The sequence below is a fragment of the Parastagonospora nodorum genome (assembly GCF_000146915.1).
Source record: "Parastagonospora nodorum SN15 chromosome Unknown scaffold_5, whole genome shotgun sequence".
Taxonomy (NCBI): Eukaryota; Fungi; Ascomycota; class Dothideomycetes; order Pleosporales; family Phaeosphaeriaceae; genus Parastagonospora; species Parastagonospora nodorum.
This window is the reverse complement of record NW_001884553.1, coordinates 470,626-494,692: the sequence shown is the minus strand read 5'-3', so window position 1 is coordinate 494,692 and position 24,067 is coordinate 470,626. Positions and strand designations below refer to the sequence as shown.

The 24,067-nt window shown below is 52.2% G+C and overlaps 12 protein-coding genes across 12 annotated transcripts; 8 read left to right on the top strand and 4 right to left on the bottom strand.

The window, feature by feature from the left end:
• Positions 1 to 268: 268 nt before the first annotated feature.
• Positions 269 to 1,415, bottom strand: SNOG_03572 (hypothetical protein). Its single transcript, XM_001794077.1, has 4 exons — positions 1,277 to 1,415; positions 1,070 to 1,227; positions 765 to 1,014; positions 269 to 697 (listed from the first exon to the last, which is right to left on the bottom strand). Coding segments are annotated over exons 1-4 (612 nt in total). The 5' UTR covers positions 1,279 to 1,415; the 3' UTR covers positions 269 to 495.
• Positions 1,416 to 1,969: 554 nt separating this feature from the next.
• Positions 1,970 to 3,926, top strand: SNOG_03571 (hypothetical protein). The gene is made up of 6 exons (XM_001794076.1): positions 1,970 to 1,990; positions 2,257 to 2,315; positions 2,365 to 2,767; positions 2,815 to 2,887; positions 2,937 to 3,377; positions 3,428 to 3,926. The coding sequence occupies exons 2-6, from the start codon at positions 2,271 to 2,273 to the stop codon at positions 3,780 to 3,782; spliced, it is 1,317 nt and encodes a 438-aa protein (XP_001794128.1). The 5' UTR covers positions 1,970 to 1,990; positions 2,257 to 2,270; the 3' UTR covers positions 3,783 to 3,926.
• A 558-nt stretch (positions 3,927 to 4,484) lies between these two features.
• Positions 4,485 to 6,285, top strand: SNOG_03570 (hypothetical protein; the record flags this gene model as incomplete). Its single annotated transcript, XM_001794075.1, has 2 exons — positions 4,485 to 6,103; positions 6,147 to 6,285. The coding sequence occupies 2 exons, from the start codon at positions 4,485 to 4,487 to the stop codon at positions 6,283 to 6,285; spliced, it is 1,758 nt and encodes a 585-aa protein (XP_001794127.1).
• A 577-nt stretch (positions 6,286 to 6,862) lies between these two features.
• Positions 6,863 to 7,304, top strand: SNOG_03569 (hypothetical protein; the record flags this gene model as incomplete). The annotated part of the gene is made up of 2 exons (XM_001794074.1): positions 6,863 to 7,081; positions 7,167 to 7,304. 2 exons carry the CDS (start codon positions 6,863 to 6,865, stop codon positions 7,302 to 7,304), a joined length of 357 nt encoding a protein of 118 aa, XP_001794126.1.
• A 381-nt stretch (positions 7,305 to 7,685) lies between these two features.
• Positions 7,686 to 8,452, top strand: SNOG_03568 (hypothetical protein; the record flags this gene model as incomplete). Its single annotated transcript, XM_001794073.1, has 4 exons — positions 7,686 to 7,829; positions 7,881 to 8,086; positions 8,137 to 8,150; positions 8,274 to 8,452. 4 exons carry the CDS (start codon positions 7,686 to 7,688, stop codon positions 8,450 to 8,452), a joined length of 543 nt encoding a protein of 180 aa, XP_001794125.1.
• Positions 8,453 to 8,972: 520 nt separating this feature from the next.
• SNOG_03567 (hypothetical protein) lies at positions 8,973 to 9,276 on the top strand (the record flags this gene model as incomplete). Its single annotated transcript, XM_001794072.1, has 2 exons — positions 8,973 to 9,054; positions 9,101 to 9,276. The coding sequence occupies 2 exons, from the start codon at positions 8,973 to 8,975 to the stop codon at positions 9,274 to 9,276; spliced, it is 258 nt and encodes an 85-aa protein (XP_001794124.1).
• Positions 9,277 to 10,476: 1,200 nt separating this feature from the next.
• Positions 10,477 to 10,949, bottom strand: SNOG_03566 (hypothetical protein; the record flags this gene model as incomplete). Its single annotated transcript, XM_001794071.1, has 2 exons — positions 10,477 to 10,614; positions 10,809 to 10,949. 2 exons carry the CDS (start codon positions 10,947 to 10,949, stop codon positions 10,477 to 10,479), a joined length of 279 nt encoding a protein of 92 aa, XP_001794123.1.
• A 377-nt stretch (positions 10,950 to 11,326) lies between these two features.
• On the bottom strand, positions 11,327 to 12,136 carry SNOG_03565 (hypothetical protein; the record flags this gene model as incomplete). Its single annotated transcript, XM_001794070.1, has 1 exon — positions 11,327 to 12,136. The coding sequence occupies one exon, from the start codon at positions 12,134 to 12,136 to the stop codon at positions 11,327 to 11,329; it is 810 nt and encodes a 269-aa protein (XP_001794122.1).
• A 666-nt stretch (positions 12,137 to 12,802) lies between these two features.
• On the top strand, positions 12,803 to 14,661 carry SNOG_03564 (hypothetical protein; the record flags this gene model as incomplete). Its single annotated transcript, XM_001794069.1, has 5 exons — positions 12,803 to 13,298; positions 13,322 to 13,468; positions 13,509 to 13,926; positions 14,122 to 14,207; positions 14,258 to 14,661. The coding sequence occupies 5 exons, from the start codon at positions 12,803 to 12,805 to the stop codon at positions 14,659 to 14,661; spliced, it is 1,551 nt and encodes a 516-aa protein (XP_001794121.1).
• A 1,156-nt stretch (positions 14,662 to 15,817) lies between these two features.
• SNOG_03562 (hypothetical protein) lies at positions 15,818 to 16,912 on the top strand (the record flags this gene model as incomplete). Its single annotated transcript, XM_001794068.1, has 1 exon — positions 15,818 to 16,912. The coding sequence occupies one exon, from the start codon at positions 15,818 to 15,820 to the stop codon at positions 16,910 to 16,912; it is 1,095 nt and encodes a 364-aa protein (XP_001794120.1).
• Positions 16,913 to 17,295: 383 nt separating this feature from the next.
• On the bottom strand, positions 17,296 to 17,615 carry SNOG_03561 (hypothetical protein; the record flags this gene model as incomplete). Its single annotated transcript, XM_001794067.1, has 2 exons — positions 17,296 to 17,546; positions 17,588 to 17,615. The coding sequence occupies 2 exons, from the start codon at positions 17,613 to 17,615 to the stop codon at positions 17,296 to 17,298; spliced, it is 279 nt and encodes a 92-aa protein (XP_001794119.1).
• Positions 17,616 to 19,461: 1,846 nt separating this feature from the next.
• SNOG_03560 (hypothetical protein) lies at positions 19,462 to 24,065 on the top strand (the record flags this gene model as incomplete). The annotated part of the gene is given in 5 exon segments (XM_001794066.1): positions 19,462 to 19,566; positions 19,586 to 20,918; positions 20,968 to 21,177; positions 21,234 to 23,803; positions 23,856 to 24,065. 5 exon segments carry the CDS (start codon positions 19,462 to 19,464, stop codon positions 24,063 to 24,065), a joined length of 4,428 nt encoding a protein of 1,475 aa, XP_001794118.1.
• Between the last annotated feature and the right edge of the window lie 2 nt (positions 24,066 to 24,067).

Here is a 24,067-nt window from a genome sequence, read left to right as displayed (position 1 = left end):
TTGGTGCTTACTCAGCCGGGTGGTGGTCATAGCGTGCCGCGGCAACGAGGCTGGAGCGTGGACACTCAGAAACAGGCAAGAACAGTGCAAGACCTTCATGTCTTCCTATTCTGCAGAATACAGCTTTGCTAGACAGTCTCAGGGGGGACAGCAAACCAGGCTCTAGAAACATGGACTCGTTCGATCAGGCTGTGTATATCTCTTGGCCTTGCTTTCAGATAACAACGGGACAAAGTAGGCATGGCTTCATAGACCACCACAGCACATGTTTTAACCACTGAATTTTACTTTGATTGGGCTCATTTTTTGTTGCAGCGATTGCAGGCTGCTTGGGAAAGGTCTTTGATTCCCATGTTATCATTAAGGCATAACCTCGTGAACCCATACTGCACTTGACATAGATATCTATGTGCCCTGCCTGCTTGCTAAAGGTATGGCACAAGTATCGCCCAGGCTACTACAAGCCTAGCATGCTTCCTCCGACTTAGTGTCAGCTCACGGTACGGAAATCTTGCCATCGTCCTCGTATTCGACATCCTTGATGCCATCCTTTGTGATCACCTTGACGAAGACGCCCTTGAAGTCGATCGGGAGACGGCGCTTGAGCTCCTCCGTACACATGCGCATGATCTTGATACCTTGCTCGTAGTCGATGTCGGGGTGGTGGTGCTTGTCTAGCAGCGAGAGGCAGTAGTACCTGGGAAGCGAGACATTAGCTCGATGTTCACGCGGATATGGCATCGCTCTTCGCGAGGATTACATACTGTGCATACCCGTGGGCGGCATATGGTACCGGCGCCAAACTCGCCAAGTAATCGATCCAGTACAGCGTAGGCTTGTCCGCAATGCTGTCATAACCTCCCAGCAACAGGTTCACCGTGTACGGTCTCCGTGATCGCAGGGCAGTTGCTAGCTCTCCTCGGACAAAGTTGGCGGTGGCGGCGGGTGACAGCTCCATGCCATTGCGCATCGAGTACAGCTGGATGTTGGCCTGGATGAACTCCGCGAATTGCACTATACGCAGGTCAGGGGGGGGGGAACTCAGATATTCGTTGCTATCAATCCATACCAGTGTCACCAGCTTCACCAGAAAAGGTCATGAGGGTGTGTGTGTTCAGAGCGCGGGTCTTGTCGTCTTCGGCTTTGAGGATGGTGGCGCCTCGCATGGCGGCTTTCGACGAGGCGATGAGGGTGAAGTCTTTACCCGTGATTCCTAGTAGAACCTCCCTGTCGATGTGTCAATAGAAAGCTCCGTTTTCCCCTGCGTATAGCTTACATGTTGACGGTCTTGACGTTGTGTAGTTGCTAGCGTCGTGAAGTCGATGGTGATATGTGGCGGAATTTCACTGAGGCCGTGGGAGACTTCTAGACGCTTAGAGTCTACACGATAGGTGCAGTGTGCCGAGGATTCTTTGGTGCAGAGAGTTGATGTGTTCAGTACCTGGACGTGAAGGCAGCTCTGAGCGTCGCGGCGAGGCTCAAGCTCAAGCTCCGGCTTGGCGTGTTTGCCCACCCTAAGCAACATCACCACAGCCTTCACCAACTCGATGGACGGCTTTCTTATTCACGCATACTATCTGCATCTCACGTGTAATCACCTGTTTCATCTCCAAATATCCCCGGCTTACATGCAAATACCTCTCAAGCTCCCACGTGCTGTGTGCTTGACATATGATGCCATTGAGGACCCTCGTAGATCTGCATGTCTAAAGGACATGCACCGTCAATTGACACGCGCGGATCTTATCTCGACAGTTGACACCATTATTGAAACCTGGTCTGACACCCACGTCTATGCTTTTGCGATACTCTTAATGCAGCCCTTACGAGAGACGCCGCCACGACCAATAATTTCACGGCATGGCGGGGCTCCGATCTGCTGAGGAAAGGACGACCTGCCCCTCCTCAACTGTTTAAAGCTTGATAACCCCACCCAAACAAAACATTGAAGACTCCACGACTCAACACCACAAAAGTCATTGTCCAGCTGGTAAGTCAGAATCTTTCCTTTCGCTCAGATCCGCGGCCGAATTCGTCATCCCGCGCCTCCGCCGCCCTGTTTGAGGTCCCACCGGGCTCGGACAGAAGAAGCCTGACGCAAATGGTTGAGCGTTTCTGCTTTTGCGGCCTCGCATTGAATTCCTCACCATAGGGCTGGACCACGCCTATATATGCTAGTGTCTCCCCGTGGATCTGCCCGTTTCTCAATTGAATACTCCATCACCACTTCAAGTTGCTGACACTGCCCAACCTCAGCTTCAAACGACATCATGGCTATCACCAAGATCCACGCCCGTTCCGTCTACGACTCTCGTGTATGTTTGCGCCGCCCCATAGCTTCATCGCCCATGCTCACAGTATTAGGGCAACCCGACCGTCGAGGTCGACATTGTCACCGAGACCGGTCTGCACCGTGCCATCGTCCCATCCGGCGCTTCCACTGGCTCCCACGAGGCCTGCGAACTCCGCGATGGCGACAAGACCAAGTGGGGTGGTAAGGGTGTGACCAAGGCTGTTGCCAACGTCAACGACACCATTGCCCCAGCCCTCATCAAGGAGGCCATCGACGTCAAGGACCAGTCCGCTGTCGATGCCTTCCTGAACAAGCTCGACGGAACCAAGAACAAGGAGAAGCTCGGCGCCAACGCCATTCTCGGTGTCTCCATGGCCATTGCAAAGGCTGCGGCTGCTGAGAAGGGTGTTCCTCTCTACGCACACATCTCCGACTTGGCCGGCACCAAGAAGCCCTACGTTCTCCCTGTACCCTGTAAGAGAACCTGCGCATTCATGTCTTAGCCAGGGCTGACTCTGTAGTCCAAAATGTCCTGAACGGTGGTTCCCACGCTGGTGGCCGTCTTGCCTTCCAGGAGTTTATGATTGTTCCTTCGTAAGCAGGCTACCAATATCCAGTTTGGAGCCCGACTAACATAACGCAGAGAAGCCCCTACCTTCTCGGAGGCCATGCGCCAGGGTGCCGAGGTCTACCAGAAGCTCAAGAGCCTCGCTAAGAAGAGGTACGGACAATCCGCCGGCAATGTCGGTGACGAGGGTGGTGTCGCTCCCGATATCCAGACCCCCGAGGAGGCCCTTGACCTCATCACCGATGCTATCGAGGAGGCTGGCTACACTGGCAAGATCAAGATCGCCATGGACGTCGCTTCCAGCGAGTTCTACAAGACCGAGGAGAAGAAGTACGACCTGGACTTCAAGAACCCCGACAGCGACAAGAGCAAGTGGCTCTCATACGAGCAACTCGCTGAGCTGTACAAGTCCCTCGCCCAGAAGTACCCCATTGTCAGCATTGAGGACCCCTTCGCCGAGGATGACTGGGAGGCCTGGTCGTACTTCTTCAAGACCTCCGACTTCCAGATTGTTGGGTAAGCTATCTTAACCTTTCTTGTAAAAGTCTGCGCTAACAGTTCCACAGTGACGACCTGACTGTCACCAACCCCGAGTTCATCAAGAAGGCCATCGAGCTCAAGTCCTGCAACGCACTTCTGCTGAAGGTTAACCAGATCGGTACCATCACCGAGGCTATCCAGGCTGCCAAGGACGCATTTGGTGCTGGATGGGGTGTCATGGTTTCTCACCGCTCTGGTGAGACCGAGGATGTGACCATTGCTGACATCGTCGTTGGTCTCCGCGCTGGACAGATCAAGACCGGTGCCCCAGCACGGTCTGAGCGTCTGGCTAAGCTCAACCAGATCCTCCGCATCGAGGAGGAACTCGGTGACAACGCCATCTACGCCGGACAGAACTTCCGTACTGCCATCAACTTGTAAAGTTGCCGTTATAACGCAAACGGTTCACTAGATTAAAGAAATGCAAGACAATGACGAGATGAAGCACGACGAAAAACAGCTGCAAAGATATCCAAGAGACGTTCGCAAGGAAAAGCAAATCAGATCTCCAACAACTGCCATGCCTCTGCACTGTCGATGACTTTTCTTTTCTCACTCCATCTCACTCCATCTCACTCCTTCATACTAAACGTCTTGTCCCAGCTGCGTCATGAACCTAGCTATTTCCCTGCACGGAGAACAAACCCTCAGAATACAGCCCTTTGCTGTGCGTAAACGAATGCAGAACAACTAAAGACAGTATGACCCCCAAGGCACACACCACTGCAGGTCCGCTGACCTCACGCGAGGTTTGTGCCCTCAAACATCCTGCACAATGTAGGTCTCTTTGTCTCTCAGTCTATATTCTGATTCGATGTCATTGCTCCAGTGACTTTCATTGTCTCATTGTCCACTGTGTTCTCTTTCGCTCTCCGAATGTCTTTGACTGTCGCAAGAAGCACCACACCAGGTCTCGGCCCTCTCCAAAATGTACCCAAATATTCAAAGGACGTCGCTTTCAGTTCAACTTTCCATTCACATTGACCACCTAATCAAATCCAAGTTACTGCTTCCGCGGTTAGACAGCAACGTTACATTCCAACACTGGTACTCCGACATACACAATATCATTCCACTCGCGTTATGGCTGATCCACGAACAATCCCAAATCCATTTACGAAGAACACACAGCTGAAGCGCAACGCTAGAGGCCCAAAATGGGTAGCAGCAGAGGGCGAACACACCACGGCGCAACGAGCGAGTCCAGGTAAGACTGCAGCTCTCCAGATGCATCAGTCACGAAACCAAAGCCATTCAGCTCCTGTGCGCGAGGTCCACCATGAGGGCGAACTATCACCGCCCCCAATGTTGACCGCTGCTATCTATGACCCTTCAGACTTACAATACCTACCAGATACACAGAAGCGGCGACCTACAGTACGATCTTGGGGTAGTTTGAGACCCAGTGTGCGTGATGAACCGGAAGAAGATGTCTCTCCGAGGACGTCGATGCCTTCTCAAAGGATGCGTGGAGAGCCGCCTGTGTCTCCTCTCAGCAACGAGCCTGTTGCCTGGCGAGATAGTGCTGTTTCTGCTGTTGACAGCAACAGCCGTGAACTCGATGAGAAGGAAAGGCAGGAGTCTCATGTCACGGTCTTTCCCAACTTCCCGTATACTATCAAGCAGACAGAGGACAAGCCGAAGAAAACTAAGCCCACGCAGGGTCCACGCAAGCCTGATGGTGTCTACCACTCAGCCAAAGCAATATACGCAGCTGGCCCAAAAGGTGAAGGACAGAAACTATGGAAAAGTTACCAGATAACGCGCAAAGTCAAGCAGAGCCGCAACGCGATCAGCGAGATCCCACGGCAGCCTCTGAAAAACATAGACATACCACAGGGTAGACGCCCATCTGACGCACTTGGGCTCTCAGCACATCCGGCAACCCCAGCCCAACAACCAGTACGGCCTCCGCCTTCAGAAGTCCGTATACCGCCTAGGATAGCTTTACCTGTCAACGAACACATCTTCCCTCGCAAGCACTCAGACATCTCAAACACCTCAAACACCTCATACGAGGTACCCATCAGAATCGATTCCAGCATCGAGCAATATGCTTCCCGCTCGAAACCCCTCCCAGCATTCCCAAGCCTACAACCAGCACCCAAGTCACGCAAGCAAGATTCCTCCGACACACATCACCTTGCCCCATCGAAGCCACCCTTCAAACCCCTCCCCTTAGTCCCCTACCCTCCTCTCCCCTCAACTCCTCACCCTAATCACTCTCCACCCTCCAAACTAAAAGACTCCAAACCCACCCACTGGTGGCGCACGCTCGCAGACAAAACCTCAGAATCCTACATCCCACCCACCAAAGACGCGAAAATCTCACGCCCCCGCCCCATCACCGCCCTGCAAAACGGACGCACAGTCAACGTCGCGCCCTCACACGGGGGCGTCGGCGGACCCGGCGCATACGGACACATGAGCGAGAAAGCGCGGGGAAAGCAGAAGCAGAGTCAAGGTCCAATATTTCAGTGGCTGGAGAAGAAGAGACATGATAGTGAGACGAGTTTTGGGTGTGTGGGCGTGGAGGGCTTGGCGGAGAGGGATGGGTTGAGGCCTGAGCCGTTGTTTTCGGGAACGAGGGGTGGGGATAGAGAGGTTAGGGATACGCGGTTTTATGTGCCGGTGCTAGAGGTGCTAGATGAGTATCGGGATGAGAGGGGGAGTGGAAGTGGGAGTGGAGGTGGGAAGGGGAGGTATGCTTGAGATCGCTGCATTTGGCGTGATACTCACCCATAGGGAAGACGACTGGAGGCGGCCCTTGATACGCACTCATGACGAAGACGACGTCAGTGAGCATGATTCAGGGGTGGCCTCGATGAAGTCGCGTATACCCTCAAGCCGTCGGATCAGTCTGCGAGCTAAGGCTTTCCTTTGATCGTTGTGCATACTGGCCAACCCAGTGCGGCAGGCGTGGCTTGCATTTTTCTTTGACTCGCTATTTCTTTGTTGTTCTCTTCTTCTCCTTTACGTCAAGTTGTTCGTTAGACCATGTCTCTTATGTTTAGTCGCATGACCATCTTGGTCGCTAATTGTTCAGCATCTAGACCTGCATTACTCGTCACAACCATTTCATTATGGCATCAATGAAATCATCTAAGGCAAAGTAAGATATACAACCAAGTGAATCAAACTACAGGCTTTTCCCAAGTTCAAGTTCAAGTTCAACTTACTATGCAATAATGTGTGCATGTACTTTGCTTATAGGGATGTCTAGACTCTAAGGGTGTATCGCCACACTCGGCACACCTGCACCGTCGATGAATGCATGACATGCCAAGCAACCAACAATTCCCAAGCCGGTACCCAGACCTGGCGTCCGGATCCAAGCCTCAATACCTACACTCCAAGCCCGCTCAAGTTCTTGCCCATGCGCATACCGGTAGTTATGAGGGCTCTTATAAACATAAGGGCTCGTTCCTGGAAAAGCATTCAGCCCTGGATATCGTTGCAAAATGTCCAATCGGCTCCTCAGCTGCAAGGGTGTGCCCAAGCTCGCCTACCATTATGACTCGCTCTCCAGCTGTGAGGCGGTTCAAACCCGTCTCCCCGTCCGTGTGCTCCTCGGTCCGACCATGCCGCACCCGGTGAACTACTGTGTCGGCGACTGGGTGCCTCATCCGAGTTTTCGCGTGGCGCTGAGCTTTCACAATGAAGATGGCCATGTTATTCGCGTCAGCGCATTTAGGGTCTGAAGAAGGTTTGAGGCGTTCTCTGTTCGAGAGAGCTCCGGATCAATTATGCGCTAGCAGGCGTTAGCGATCAGCCAATAATCGGAAGCAAGAGATTGGCGAAGCCGCAATAGGCTTAGGAGGAGCATCTAGCTTTGGTGATCTGGGGCTTTGCGGCTTTGCCGAGGACGTTCCGCGGCTTGGTACCCAGGAGGCTCCATACTGATTGATTTAGGATCGGGATGTACCCAGAAGACGCGAATCGCCTGGTTCCCAAAATCCCAGATCACACTCGTCCTAACAAAAAACTCCTTTGGAAAGTTCCATCTCCTATACGCGAAAGTCGCACAGGTTGCAGCGGCGGCATCGACACAAGACACGTTTATGTCTCAAAATCGCAGAGCCGGTTATTTAGCGATTTAGGGGTCTGCGTTTAGACTTTGCGCGGAAACACCACAAAATGATCTCTCCAAAGGGTGTCATAGTACGTCAAGAAGCGCCGAGTCACTCCGAAAAGCGGTCCTATTAACATTCACAGGTGGCCGAAGGGTTGCTCTTTGCTCTAACGGTCGTTCTGTTTAGCGCACGATGTATGGTGCACATCCAGATGCGCATGAAGGCTCTGCTCCTCTCTGACGCCTTCTTGCTTCTCGCTACGTTAGCTTGCATGGGGCTGGTCATCTGTGATATCCTCACATACAAGGCTGGGGCGATGTCCAACTTCACAGACCCGAGAGTCTCCATCCTCAAGGTTAGCCTCACTAAATTCAAGTTAGTTCGTGTACGTGCTGACGCCTTACAGGTCAGGTTTGCTACAAACTACGTTTTCGACGTTGGTCTATACTTTCCGAAGTTCAGCATACTGGCGTTCTACTACATGATCATCCCCATATCAGCGCCAGAAACTCGGACGGCGTTGCATGTTTTAACTGTTTTCGTCGTATTGTCGACTATCATAACCTTTTTTGGGGATACATTTTGGTGTGGCCCTAATCCCGCTGTTAACTGGTATGTGTTCACTACAGTACATGAAAATGCGACTAACGTATATGGTGAAGGCGGTTACAGGAAGGTGGATGCGCCGCATTCACTGCAATGACTTTAGTAAAACTTAATTGGTCTTTGAATATCATTTCGGAGGTGCTAAGTATGAACACAAGCCTACGATTTATTACTCCATCTAATATCCTAATAGTATTCGTTCTGCCCTTGCCGATTATCCGCAACCTAAAGATTCCGCGCAAGCGAGAGCGAGCTGGTCTTTTGGTACTCTTTCTGCTAGGCGCTATCACCATTGCCGTCAGCGCTGCCCGATTTATTGCTATGCTAATGGTCGCGAACAACATTGCCATCTGTAATACTGCCACTCTATGATTACTAGCGGAGCATTTCTAACCGTTGCAGATATCCTTGCCACGACCGAATTCACCGTCTCCATTATGATCCCATCCCTCATCAGCCTTCGACCGTTGCTCCGCAAGATTCACACTTGGACCTCGACTGGTCACTCTGACTTGCCTTGCTCAAATGGTAATCTCACTGGCGTAACAATCGGCAAACGGAGAACCGGCCACACCAGCACTCTGCTGAAGGGATCACATGCGATATATTCAAACACACATGTGCCAAACATCTACGGCAGTGAGGTGGAACTGACGGAGCATGAGCCTAGCAAGATATATAAGACTGAGGAGATCAGTGTAACGAGTACAAGAGACCCACGGCATGATGATGATGAAAAAATAATTAGATAATAGCATAGCATATGGAAAGATTCCTGCTCAACGACTACATTGAGAACATTGCATGCAACAGAACTGAGGTCTGCAAGATAAGTGAACGAAGATGTAAGGCCGCGCGGCAGGCCTGTACGATATATACTATTCTGCACAGCATGATCAATGTTGAGATTGATCATTGTTACCTTTTTGGCATGCTGGCGCAGTGGGTGCAGACCTGTGTCCTGACAGAAGATGGTATGCCATTGCAACGTTTTCAACAAACCTCTACATTTTTATATAGCTGAAATTGCTCTTCAGCATGGTAATCCCTTGCAACTGTCGATGCCGAATTTGAACGCCACAGTTTTCCAACGCACAGGCGGTGGGCCTGGTAAGCCTAATTGCCTCAATACGCTTGTCCACCTACGGGCGATTACGATCTGGCGAAGTCTGAGTGTGGGCGGACTCATCAGGTGAAAGAGCACCCATTGGATGCAAAGCACTAGCTCATCTTTGTTGTAGGAGTCGCGTGGTAGGCTATCGCGAAATGCCTAGTGATTGGCCAATGAGCAGAAGGCTTCTTGTTGGGCTAAATCACTAAGGACTCTAGAATCAGACGTGCACGTAATTAACGAGGAGCTAGGCCCATTAATAAGGAGCTAGGCTATTAACGAGAAGACTTACTTTAACGAGAAGATATATTTTTAACAGCCTAGTGATTAGCTAATAAGCAGAAGGCTTCTTGTTAGGCTAAATTACTAAGGACTCTAGAGTAATAGGGAATTAGACGTGCACGTAATTAACGAGGAGCTAGGCTATTAACGAGGACCTAGGCTATTAATAAGACTTACTTTAACGAGGAGATATGTTTTTAATAGGCTAGGGGCTTTAGCGGGCTAGGGGCTTTAACGGGCTAGGGGCTGTAAATAGATCCTTATAACTCCTTACGTAACGCGCTTAGGCTATCTTATCAATAGCAAGGAACATTAAAACTATAAGCATAGATGAAAAACGTTGTCTTTGCACAGCAACGGCGAGGGCTATAGAGGATATTTTTCCTCTAGAGTTAGATATTCTAGTAGGGGCGAATTAGACGGTCCCTTCGGGATAGCTACTAGCTCTTCGGGACCGCTGCGCAGTGAGACCGACATTCTAAACTATAGATTAGATAGATCGTGTAGGTCGTATGGAATTTCCTGGAGTCTCCGTCGAAGCGCCTAGATCCGACCATAGTCGTACTCTTTATTCCAGATGCTTACGACCAGAATGACCCATATGAAGACGCTTGATGCTTTCTCTTGGAGTTCGTTTCCGATCTGCTTCGCGATCTGGCTTTGTCCGATCTTTTACTCGCTCTCTGCGTAGCTGATAATTTTCTGGCTATGCCCCTCTTGCCCTTCTAGTACCATAATGATCCCTGTCTAGATCGCGATGTGTAGATAATGTTTCCTTGACAGACAGAATTGAAAGCGAACCTATTCAAAATGGCTAGCTCGCTGATCTTTTGAAAGAAATGTATCATATCTCGGATTGGATCTTCTTCGCATTCGTCTAGTGCGTAGATTAAACATACTACAGAAGCCTCCCCGAGCGCACGTATGGCTTGCGCTAGTAGTACCTTGAGCGATTCGATGTTCCACTCATCGTTTGAACTGAGCTTCGAGACCGATTGACGAGCTAGTCAAAGTCGATATCAAGCGCTGGAATTTGCTTGAATAGTTGTTTTTGTAACGACTTGTATGTTCCGATCATCAACTTCTCTATATCCTCGCCACGTGCGTTGAAGAAGAAGGAGAGCAAGTAGCTGTCTTTGCCCTGTGCGCGTTAAGCAAAGCGCATTTCATTAGCGTAGACTTTTCTGCCCCAGACTTTTCCCCCTTGATCCATAATAAGCCGTGGTGCTTGTGCCGTCTACTGAAATCGAGCTAATCAATATACTCGGGGCTTTTTAGTATCCATCTACGTGTTCTAGCATGTGCGCTCTTAATAGTCGTCTAGCGTGCACTCACTCGGTCAAATCGCAACGAATTCAGCAGCGTCTGTCTCCGCTCCTCCCGCAATAAAGGGTCTTGCTCCACTAATGCCTCTCCAGCCTCTTTTTGTAGACACTTGAAGGCGCTCTTTATCTCTTCGCCATAGTTCGAGAGCATACTAGCGTCAAATATGCCTAATAATGAGTATGCTTTGTTCTCTTCGCGTGCAGCATGACGTCTAACTAGTTTAAGAGTATTGCTTGGGATTTGCTACTGCTATAGCTCGTTGTTGATAGGCAGTAGTGCTGATAGAGGACGCAAGCGGACGTCAAGGGCTGTTATGATCCGTCCTGGGTCAAGTGGAGCTAGCCCAGTGCCTCGATAAGTATAGAGCGAGTAAAATACAGACTTTAAAAAGAATAGAATAGACTTGACTACCTATACTAAAAATAAAAATTGCATAGATAAAGTATTAGAATAGACTCTATTCTATCAGATGATCGTATTAGAGTTAGCACTTCTACATAGCTAATTGCTTACTCGCATATGCATATCTAATCTAGATCTTTCTCAATCGCAAACACGGTCCACACGATATTAACAATGCTCTGAATCCCGAACACCACGGCAGTTAACCAGAACGTCAACGCCCCATTCCACGCGAATGGTCCGCTCTTCACGCAATGCATTGCGATACCCGATCCCAAGAGAACGGGCGATATGAAGTTGACCCATCCGACAAACATGGGAAACAATGGCTTCGGTCGCTGGTCCATGAACACTGCAAAAGCAAAAGCCCAATTCTGCACGATGAAAGGCGCAAAGGGCATGAACGTCATCATCCAGCTCAAGTCGTTTAGCGCTTGCGTAATCTCTGCCGGTCGGTCCAGCCGATAGACAGTCGTCGCGAAGAAGATGGCGGGCACGGAAAATGTGATGCAGGCCCAGGCGCCAGACACCTCTTGCGCCGAGATGAGGGTGTGACCCACACCAGGGATACGCTTCATCTGCTGCGACATGGCCGCCGTGAAAGAACCGTAGAAAGCGCCAGCGAGAACGAAGAAGGACGCGCCCACTTTGTAGCCGATGCTGTGGTCCTCGTAATGCTTCACGACTTGCTGGGCATTGAGGGTGGGAGCGGCGGGAGGGAAATTCCCCGAGGCGATAAAGAAGACGAAGGAGAAGGTGGTGTACAAAAGACCGCTGTAGGCGCATGCGCGATCGATCATCTTGTTGGACAGCTGAAGCTTTCGGGTCGAGGCATTAGACACCGCCCGAGATGCCTCAGCGTCCTCCACGGGCAAGCCATCACTGGATTCGCTGACTGTGCGATTTCGCTCCAGGAACCGCATCTTGTCTAACATGATGATATATATGGTTGAGAAGTAGAGGTGTGAATTGATATAGATGCTTGAGAAGTAGAGTTATGAATTGATATCGAACAGACGTCGTCTGTTTATAACTTGTAGAATTATATTGGCATAACGAGTGGTCTAGTCCCGGAACTTACTCCGCATTGGCCTATCAGAGGCCGCTGTTTTGTTTCATCATACAAGGTTCCTGTAGACGTTCTCGGTGGTTGGCCGACAATCCCGGGATGATACGGCTATGAGACGAATACACTGAAACACGTTTTCAAATTTTGAAACATTTTCAACCTGTTACCTTCTTCACACGGAGGACTAGAGAACAAGAGTTCCCCATCACTAAATGGAAACACGCTTGGGATTGGGAAGCGTACGTGGAAGAAAACCTCCGAATGCTCCCAGCGGGATCAAATCTTCCGAACGCACCAGCAGCCACGGATCGGGGCCGCATTCATGCAATGTAGCACCCAATTCCACATCACATCTCGAACCCAAACAGAACAAGAAAGAACAAGAAACATCCGATGACACGGTTCAAACATTGGATAGGCCAGACAATCATTCTTCCGAGCCACATCGTAATATGGACATGTGCCAGGGTCGATTACGGTATAACAAGATGTCGACCCTCGACATCGCAAGAGCTCGTCAAACGTTATCACCATGTATCTAGAAACGTGTGCAGCCCTCTCGCTGGCCGAGCTCTGTATGCTTATGCTCATGCATGGCGTTCCATCAATGTATAATGTCGTTTGCTCCTATCTCGTTCTATTCTCCCTTCAGTACGCTTCCATCAACCTGTACTACACTTTTATCTTCCCCTTCTACGTCTCCTCCCTGCGCTACATGCCAGGACCGAAAAACCACCACTTTTTCATTGGCCACGCCCTCAATCAGTTTCGCGCCAACGGACCTTATGAGCTGTACCTCTCGTGGAGTCGCCAGTGGCCCACGGCACCCTTTATTCGGTATATTTCCTTTGCCAACACGGAGACCCTTTTAGTGAACAGCTTGCGGGCGCATCAAGAAGTGCTGTCGACGAAATGCTACTCGTTCGTGAAGCCGCCCTTCTTCGCAAGGATCGTGGGCGAGGTGACGGGGATGGGCCTGGTGTTCGCAGAGGGTGAAGACCACAAGAGGCAGAGAAAAATGTTGAACGGTACGCTCCCCGAATCCTCTTAGTCTCGTGGCTCATCTCTTCAGGCATCTTTTCCACGCCCAACATGAAAAAACTACTGCCGGTCGTGCAGCGGCATGGCAAACGCCTCACCGAGACGATCGACCAGCGCATCGGCTCCGAATCTTCTGCCGTGGTGGAGGGTAAGTGCTGTGCTGCCAAAAGGCATGTGTTGTCGCTGACAGTGACTAGTCGTTTCGTTGTTCTCGAAAGCCACCCTCGACATCATTGGTCTCATCACTCTGGGAAAAGAGCTCGACTGCTTCACCGCGAAACCAACATTCCACGAATGCTACGACCTGATCTTCAACCAATCCTCGCTCAGTGCCATCATCACCGCCGTGAATACGTACATTCCCTTGCGGAGTTGGCTTCCACTCGAAGCGAACCGATCCTTCGTCACGGCGAATGATGAGGTCAAACGCATCCTCCGACAGCAGATTCGACTACGGCAGAAAGAAATCGCCACGGCTAGGACATCGGTGAAGAAGTCGTCTTTGCCCATCAGCCGCGATGTCCTCATGTACTTGCTCGAAGCGCCACCCTCGCGCCAGCAGCAATGGACCGAAGACGAGCTCCTCGGCTATGTACGTCTCCATTCCATCAACTGGTTTCTTCCACTAATGGTTATAGCTCTTAAACTTCATGTCCGCAGGTAGTAATCACGTTATCGTTTACACGGACGCAGCTAATCGCTTCCAGGTCATGAAACGTCGGCAACCACACTCACTTGGGCGGTCCATGTCCTGTCTACCCGTCCTGATATCCAAACAAGACTTCGGAATGAGATCATGACCCTTCCCAGTTGCGGAGAGCCGGACTACACGCAGTTGGAAGGGCTCCGCTATCTCCACAACTTCTGCCGCGAAGTCCTGCGCGTCTATGCTCCCGGTACCATTCCTGATTCCTCTTGTTTGATACGTTGCTAACGCGGGCCCTAGCCGTCATGATATGGCGTCAAGCAGCGGAAGCGGTGATCATTGAAAACACCTACATTCCCGCAGGGACCAACGTCATCGTCTCGCCCCAAGTGTCTCAATCCCACCCTGAAATTTGGGGCTCTTCTGCCACAGCGTTCGAACCAGACCGCTGGGACTCGCTCCCACCGGAGTCGGCTTCCCCGTACGCGTTCCAGGCCTTCAGTAGCGGGCCCAGAGTGTGCATCGGAAAAGGGCTGGCGATGCTGGAGTTCAAGTCTCTCCTCGTGGATATCGTGAGGAAGTACACATTCGAGGCTGTGGAAGGAAAGCTGGTGCTGGAGAACTATTTGACGCTAAGGCCAAAGGGAGGCTTCAGGGTGAGGTTCAAGATCGCCGGAGAGGATATCGCGCAGCGCGCGGACTAGTGCAGACAGACTTGTATCGGAAGGTAGGAGTGGGAAGGATTTAGCTCGTTGAAAAAACGTGCGTTACGACTATGGTTCATGGTGTTAAATTGTAGTAGCGTTTTGTCGTGTTACCAATTCATAACACTGTAATTTCTACCAATATGCTAACGTTCTTGACTCCATCTACCACATTTCTTACCCGAGCGAATTCCTTGTCCTTCTGTCCCACTAATCAATGATAAGCGGTCATGAGAGTACGACTATGTGTTCAAGTTAAACTACGGACCTCTAGTACTTTCAGGTATTCATCCTGAGCCAAGCGCGTCAGGCTGACCTCGCATCAACACTCCACCATCCTTGCAGAGACGTTGCGCTGTTCGTATAGAACAGCCGTGAGCAGTATTAACACAGCAGCCGATAGAAGTCGGAAACCACGGGGATCGAAAAGTCCTTGCCAAGGCAGGTAGCATCTAGTTTATTCGTACGCGATTCACTCAGCACCGTATTTCCATTCTGTCTCTCTCTCGCGGCATGTCCTGTTCCAAAACAGTTACAAGCTACGGGCGCATATGAGACGTGACGAGGTCATAGAGGTGTAGGAACTTTGTGGTAAGATAAACTCAAGTGGTGGCAAAGTCGAGCAGCCGCTGGCCACTCCAAGCGTGGTCCGATCACTGAGCTTGCCGGATTGGGTTCGCACTGTTTATTGAAACGGGCGGGGAATATTGTGACTTAATTGAAACGGTCTTGAAAGATCGTTGCTCGATTGAAACGGACGCGGAGGATTGTGACTAGATTGAGACGGCTTTGGAAGATTGTGACTCGATTGAAACGGTCTCGAGAGACTGTCAAGTCGATGAACTCGCTATCCGTCGACTCCAGTGCTCTTGGCCTCCATTCAAGCGGCTCGCAGCGTTGGTTTCATTACGCCTTCACGCAAAACATGTCTGAATTTTCTGCATCATAACGATGTTGCGAACAATGTTGCGAACGATGTCTCATAGCCTCTGTAGAATCGACTCCACTGCGCTTCTTCGAGGTCCGTACTAGGAGCACTTGGAAAAATCGTAGGTGCAAAGAGAGATTTAAACTCAGAGAGATGCCGTTCCAGCTTCTAAAAACAATCTATTCCAACAACTTGTGCCTCCTCCTGCAGTACTCTTAGTAATTCAAAATGTCCCATTCCCGCCACGACTCCGCTGCCTCCCAGCTCTCCACACTGGGAGATGTCTCCAACGAAGAGTATGGCAAAATCCTGTCGAAGTTCCTCTCGGATGTCGACTTCTACATGCCGCCTGCCGAGTATGACTTCTCTCTCGAAGAGCCGGTCATGGCCTACTTTGCCAGGCAGCCCAACTGGCCTTCTCACCTCACAGCAAAGGCCGTCTACATGGCCAAGTGGATGTCCACCGGCCTCGGCATGTGCTACCCATTCGCCAAGAAGGATATTCAAATCGCATACGGCATCCACGCCACCTATGTCCTCTTCATCGACGACATCATCCACGAGCTCGGGGATGCTCTGGACGAGTTTGAATCTCGCCTCGTGAGCGGCAAGCCGCAAAAGTCGCCGATCCTACAATCCTTGGTCCATTTCCTGCTCGACAACAGTACCTACATGGGACCCTATGCCGCGGCCATGAACACCAAGGCGACAATCGAATTCATTTGCGGTTGCATCATGGAACGGGATTACGACGGAAAAGTCGTGCCGCCGGTCGGCGCGAAGAAGTTCCCTGGCTACTTTCGGGAGAAGACAGGCTACACGGAGCCCTATGCACACTTTTGCTTCCCGGAAGCGACGTGCCCCGAGAAGGAGTTCTTACACGTCTACATGCCGTGCATTCAGGACCTCATCGAGTTCATCAGCTACGCCAACGACATCCTCTCCTTCTACAAGGAGTCTGTCGTCGGAGACGAGCGGTTGAACTATGTCTGCAACATTGCCAATACACATGGGCTCAGTGCTTCCGATGCGCTGAAGCTGGTGTGCGAGAACGTTACGGAAAACGTCCTTACGGTCCGCAAGGTGCTGAAAGATTACCCTGAGATGAAAGATTCGGTAGACGAGTTCTTCCGTGGGTACATAGCTTGGTACCTGAACCAGAAGAGGTACAAGCTTACCGACATCGAAGTGAGGGATTCCCAAGGCAAGCTCTACGATTTGACACCCGCAGAGCCCAAAGCACTACAAAGCAAGGTAGTGGAGGAGGTGAAAGCAAACAAACTAGGAGGAATCGCGGTGCAGGTCACTGCCGTGGAGGTGTAGTCAGGCCAAGAGGAGTTTTCGTTTCGTCGTCATAATTAGCCAAATTCAAACAAGCTAGGAGAAATCGCGGTGCAGGCCACTGCTGTGGAGGTATAATTAGGTCGAGAGGGGTTCTCGTTCCGTAGTCATAATAATCCAAATTCAACCAGTATCCAACATTCCGTGCTCGCTCTCTGTCACATAATTAACATGTTCATGCATTTTATGGAGGCGGAGTGACGGCTTCTGCTTAGGTAACAGGGGATCCTTGAAAGCTGAAAACCTTGTGCAGACGATCCACCAAGTCCGAGAGAGGAGAGTCTGCGGTCGATCGGATCAATTTATTGTGCGCGTTCGCGTTGGACATCATCTGAACACATTTCGAAAGCCTTAAGTAGAAGCACCTAACTTTTCGGCGAACAAGATGGGTCATGTTCTATGATGTTGTCGTGGTCTATGCTCAGTTTTTTGGAGCCAGAGTTCTTATCCATGCTTGGTCCTTCCGAGTCAGAAATCGCATGGATTGCCGCATCTGAAGATTTGGAGCTACTTCCGAACCTGAAAAACCGAGGCATAAGGACGGTGACGATGTGAAGGTGGACGACGATCTTTTGGAAGACGGAGCTTACACTAAGCGTGGTGGACAATACGACCACTACAAGACGGTACTCTCACTTCCGAAGTAGCAACACACACCGCGCACGAAATCGTTCTTGGCAAACATTGTTTGGCACAATAATATACCATATAACCCAGCAGTTCGATCCCTAGACCCTTGGAATCCCACGCAATGTGTATGTATGTACGACCATCCCAGCCAGCCCCCCTCTTCGTTCTCCGACGAATGCATCTGGCTTCCCCTACACCCATAGCCAGACTACACGATCCGGCGCGCGCGACACATACACCCCCAAAGGAGTATCATCTCATAGATCGCACAATGCTGCTCAGAAAACTCAGCCAATTCAAACATCGCCTGCTCCGTCCGACGTCGCAAGGGCTCAGCGTAGGCTTTCGGACGCCATGCATCCGCTTGTAGATCCATGTGCACACCTAGTGGCGACGACAAATCGTGAAACAGGAGCCACGATGTGTACTCGCTCAGCAAATGGGACTCGAAAACGCCCAGAGGCCGTCGCAGCTGCGGCTGCACTATAGGCGAAAGCGGCAAAAATTGCATGTGCAGGCGCGGAGATCGTCAGCAGCAGTACCCGGCGTCCCTAAGAAGACCAGCGTGTGGGTGCGACACATCTGGAATGTTCTTAAACACCGTTTGGGGCGGTTTCATCGGAGACTGCACCGTGATCTCGACCTCTGGTTCTTCCCAATTAGGCACTCGCGTACCCTGCCCCGAGAATACTTGCATGCAATACGAATTATACACTGATTATTTCTTATTACACGAGTATAAGATGTTCAGATTGTAAGTTGAATTATGGTCAAGTTAGATTATATGAGATCTAAACTTTACCTTTAATCTTCATCTACTTGCTACGCACTATCAAGCATTAGATAGACATAGTGCTTAGACATGATCTACGCGGTTACGAAGAATCCCATGCATCGCGTGAATTTTCCAATCGCTTTCATCTTAGCTTCTGTTGTTGGTCACCCCGTTTACGAGCACTTGAAACTACCGTTGCCGGCGCTTGGTAAGACGGTCAGACTTCGGCCAGAACCGTTTCCCCAAGCGTCGCGGGAGGACGGGTTGCTGTGGGGCCGACTTAATCCAACTGTGGTAATCGAACCAAGTCCGTGTACACGGATCCGCCTCGAACGTGAGACACGTGCGTCCGTCACTCCAGGGTGCATCGTGGCTTCTAAGAGCTTATTCCGAACCAGAATGTTTCGATTGCCGCGCGGGGGGAAGACAGGTGAAGCACGGGAAAAAGAGGCCGGGTCCACCGTGATGCTTGATTGGTCTATGCCGGAAAATTATTCATCTCTCCGAGTCGCGAGCTACTCGAGAAGTGTTTACGGGTAGCGACACGACTAGGGACGAAGAAACGGTCTTCCTAGTGAAACAAGGAGCATTGGAACAAGGTGACGCTCGCACCACAGTTGGGCAGTCGGGGACTCCCGTGCTGGTTCTTCGCGGGCCTCCACTCGTCGTTTGATGGCGATTCCTCGCTGAAACCGTGCGAGGTATGATGTAAAAGCATCCCATAGTATCCTCACTCCGACCACACAATACCTGCATACTGATTTCTTTTCTTGTTAATATGTACACTACGCTTTTGGTTTGCCCGGCTTAAAAGTCCTTTCTATACCTAATTTCCCACGTCTGAATTCGATACCATGTCCACTCAGCGTCGGACCTGGAACGGTCAAAGGCGTTGGCCAAGTGTGGACTCGGATGTCTCCACGATAGATACATCCAGTACCCGATGGGATGATGCTAGAGGACTAAACGCAACAGTTCCGTACGCCACTACGCCTCCTCAGGCGCTGGATGTGGATGGGAACGAAACGGAATCGTTGCCGAGTAAGAGCGCCATGTTCACTCACGAGGCCGAAATGGCGTCAGATAGCGAACCAACGACACCCACGCTCCCCATCCGTCCACCAAGATGGGCGAGGCCGAATACCAGGCGAACCGCAAGATCCGTCTCGAGCTCGTCGTCCAGTATGACGCTCCATTCACGATCCGGGCCCTCCTTCAGCAAAGGGACAGCCTATGACGACACGACGCAGCTGCTGACGATGCATCAACGAAAGTCCAGCAGCGCCACCGAGGTCAGCTCCATGACCGATCAGAAGGGATACAACGTGAGAGGGCTCGACAAGCGTATGGCGAAGATCTTTGGTCGAGCCCGACAGAAGCAATCAGAAGAGGAAAGGACGAGACATCTCGGCGTGATCTTCAAGAATGTGACCGTCAAAGGCCAGGTGCTGGGAGACGCGATCCAGGCAACAATGGGAGACGTCTTTCTCGGAATTCCTCGAGCGCTCGCGGGCATTTTTGAACGCGGAGCCACCGAGGCATCTCCGTCCACGAAGACCATCCTGAACAAGTTCACTGGTTGCATAAAGCCTGGGGAAATGCTCCTCGTGCTGGGAAGACCGGGAGCGGGCGTTTCCACGTTCTTGAAGGTGATTGGGAACCAGCGAAACGGGTTCGAAAGGGTGGAAGGCAAGGTCACGTACGGTGGTGAGAGTTCGGAGACGATGGCGTCCGGATTTCGCAGCGAGATCCTGTACAATCCTGAGGCGGACCTGCACTACGCCACGCTCAAGGTCAAGGACACGCTGCAATTCGCGCTCCGATCTCGGGCTCCGGCGCCGCATTCTCGAACGGACGGTGAGACACAAGAGGACTACGTCCGAGAGTTCTTCCAGATGGCCACCAAGGTCTTCTGGATCGAACACACCATGGAAACTATCGTCGGGAACGAGTTCAAGAGAGGTGTGTCGGGGGGTGAAAAGAAGCGAGTGTCGATTGCGGAAGCTTTGGTCACAAAGGCCACCACGCAATGCTGGGATGATCCGACTCGGGGTCTCGATTCGAGTGCCGCGCTCGAGTACGTCCGCATCTTGCGGTCGATGACAAACACTGCACGCATGTCCACCGCCGTGGGCCTGTACCAAGCAAGCGAGGACATGTGGGACCACTTCGACAAGGTCCTGCTCATCGACGGGGGCGAGTGTTGCTACTTCGGCCCTACCCATTCCGCCGTGCAGTACTTCAAGGACTTGGGATTCGAGATGCCCGAACGGTCGACCAGCGCGGACTTTTTGACATCGCTGTCGAGCGAGCACCAGCGAAAGATACGTCCCGGGTTCGAGGACTGGATCCCACGGAACCCGTCAGAGTTCGCGGAGGCGTTCCGGGCCAGCGACCAGCGATCCAGCAATCTCATGGAGATTACGCAGTTTGAATCCAGGCTGTATGGAATGATGGAGAAGAGAAGAGACGCGCAATCGAGCGCCACCAGGACCAAGAACTATGCGCTGCCTTTCTGGAAACAGGTCTGGATACTCGCCCATCGTCAGGCCTTGGTCCTCAAAGGCGACCCCCAAACGCTTGGTAGGTAGGCCCCAAGTTTTCTTGCTGAAGATTGTACTGACGTGAACAGCTGCAAAGTGGGGAGGTGTGGTGTTCGAAGCCGTTATCATCGGCTCCCTCTTCTTCGACATGCCGAAAACGTCGGACGGCATTTTCCTTCGTGGAGGCGTGCTATTCTTCATGCTTCTCTTCAACGCTCTGCTCGCGCTCGCGGAGTTGACTCGTACGTTACTCTCAACCCCTCCTGTCATTGATGTGGCTAACGTAGCATCGCAGCCGCGTTCGAGGCGCGTCCGCTTCTGATCAAGCACAAGAGCTTTTCCTTCTATCGTCCAGCCGCATACGCCATTGCGCAGACGTTACTCGACATCCCTCTCTTGTTCATTCAGGTCACGATATTCAACTTGATCGTGTACTTCATGTCGGGACTTCAACGGACGGTGGCACGATTCTTCATTGCCAATCTGTTCCTGTACCTGCTTACCATGACGGTGTACGCAGCATTTCGGGCCATTGGAGCGACAGCGCCCTCGCTGGACGCGGCGACGCGCCTGACAGGCTTGGGCATGCAGGCCCTGGTCGTCTACACCGACTACATCATTCCGCCGAAGAAGATGAAAGCCTCGCTCGCATGGTTGCGTTGGGTGAATCCCATCCAGTACTGCTTCGAATCGCTCATGGTGAACGAATTCGACGGTTTGGACATTGGTTGCGTGGCTCCGAACCTGATCCCCGCCGGGCGCTCGGTGGACCCTCAATTCCAGTCCTGCACGGTGCAGGGAAGCAGGCCGGGACAGTCCTCGGTCAGCGGCAGAGACTATCTGGAAGTCTCGTTTGGTTTCCGCAAGTCCCATCTTTGGCGCAACTTGGGCATCATCTTCGCGTTTCTCTTCTTCTTCGTTGGTGTGACGGCCTTGGGCATGGAGATGCAGGGTCCGAGCAAGGGAAGCAGCGGGATCACCATCTTCAAACGAGACGAGGCCCCGCGCAAGAAGAAGAGGATACTGCTAGAGGACGCGGAAGAAGACGAGGACTCTGATGATGGCCGCTCCGATGACGAACGCTCCGAAGTCGACCTGAGCGAAAAGGCGCACAGCAAGGAATTCGCAGAGACTGCGCGTCCTCCATCTACAGACGCCAATGCGCAGTCGACGTTTACGTGGCAGAACGTCGAGTACACGATTCCCTATGACGAGGGAACAAGACGGCTGTTGCACAACGTCCAAGGCTATGTGATGCCGGGCAAGCTGACGGCGCTCATGGGGTCGTCGGGCGCGGGCAAGACGACGCTCCTCAACGTCCTCGCGCAGCGAATCCGGTTTGGCGTCGTGACGGGTGAGTTCCGCGTGGACGGACACGAGCTGCCCAGCTCGTTTCAGCGCTCTTCTGGATTTGCTGAGCAGATGGACATCCACGAGCCGACGCAGACGGTTCGAGAGGCGCTTCGTTTCTCGGCCAAGCTCCGTCAACCGCGGCACGTGTCAATCGCGGAGAAGTACCGGTACTGCGAGGAGGTGATTGACCTGCTCGAGATGCGGGACATTGCAGGCGCCGTGATTGGCGCGCATGGAACGAGCCTCAATCAGGAGCAGCGCAAGCGGTTGACCATCGCGGTGGAGCTGGCGAGCAAGCCGCAGCTGCTCATCTTCCTCGACGAGCCAACCTCTGGGCTCGACTCGCTGGCCGCGACCAACATCGTGCGGCTGCTGCGCAAGCTGGCCGACGCAGGCCAGGCCATACTGTGCACGATCCATCAGCCGTCGGCCCTGCTCTTTGAGTATTTCGACATGCTTCTTCTGCTCAAGCGGGGAGGCCGCATGGTGTATTTCGGCGACCTGGGCCCCGGCAGCCGCGTGCTGATCAACTACCTCGAAAAAAACGGCGCGCCCCCGTGCCCGTCCACCGCGAATCCCGCCGAGTACATGCTCGACGCCATCGGCGCGGGGAACCCGGACCACAAGGGCAGCGACTGGGCCGACATTTGGAGTCGGTCGCCAGAGAACGACAGCCTGACGCGCGAGATCCAAGACATTGTTCGCATCAGCGGCTCGTCCCGCCCCCGCGTCGAGGATGCTGCCGAGTACGCCATGCCCCTGCAGGTCCAGATCGGCACCGTCGTCCAGCGCTCCTTCAGCTCCATGTGGCGCAGCCGAGACTACGTGATGGGCATCCTGGTCCTGCACATCTTCGTCGGCCTCTTCAGCACCGCCAGCTTCTGGATGCTGGGCAATTCGCAGGTCGACATGCAGTCTCGTCTCTTTACCGTCTTCATGACGCTCATCATCGCGCCGCCGCTCATGCAGCAGCTCCAGCCACGCTTCCTCGAGGCGCGCAACCTGTACGCCTCGCGCGAGGCCAAGGCCAAGATCTACAGCTGGTTTGCCTTTGTCACGGGTGCCGTCGTCTCGGAGATTCCCTACCGCATCCTCGCGGGAACCCTGTACTGGATGTGCTGGTACTTTGGCATCGGGTTCCCGCGAGGCGACCTGGTCCCCTTCAAGATCTGGATGCTCATCGTCTTGTACGAGCTCTTCTACCTGGGGCTCGGCCAAGGCATAGCCGCCTTTTCCGCATCCGAGGCCCTCGCGTCCTTTTTCATTCCCCTCTTCTTCATGTTCGTCATCTCGTTTTGTGGCATCGCGGTGCCCTTCTTCGCCCTGCCCGATTTCTGGAAGTGGATGTACCACGTCACCCCATTCACCTACTTGCTGGAAGCCATGCTCGGTTTGGTCATACACAAGGTTCCCGTCATCTGCTCGCGGGACGAGCTGGCCATCATTCAACCTCCGCCCGGGTCGACTTGCCACGAGTACATGAGCTCATATGTAATGCAGGCTGGGGGCTATGTGCAGACCTTGGACGACGGCTTCTGCGGATATTGTCAGTTTGCAAACGGTGACCAATTTGTAAGTGTGCACACGTATGTTCAGCAAACCAGTACTAATGCCTGCTCTCTAGGGAGTCGCCTTCAACGTCTTCGAACGCAATTTCTGGAAAGATTTCCGCATCTTCGGCGCATACGTTTTGTTCAACTTTGTCTTCATCTATGTTTGCTCTTGGTTTTACTTGCAAGGCTATGGGCAGATCAGGTCGTTATTTAGCGCGGCGTCAGCGCACAGCAGACAGAAGAAGAAGGACAAGAGGGATCGTGTTGCTGAATATGTGTAATA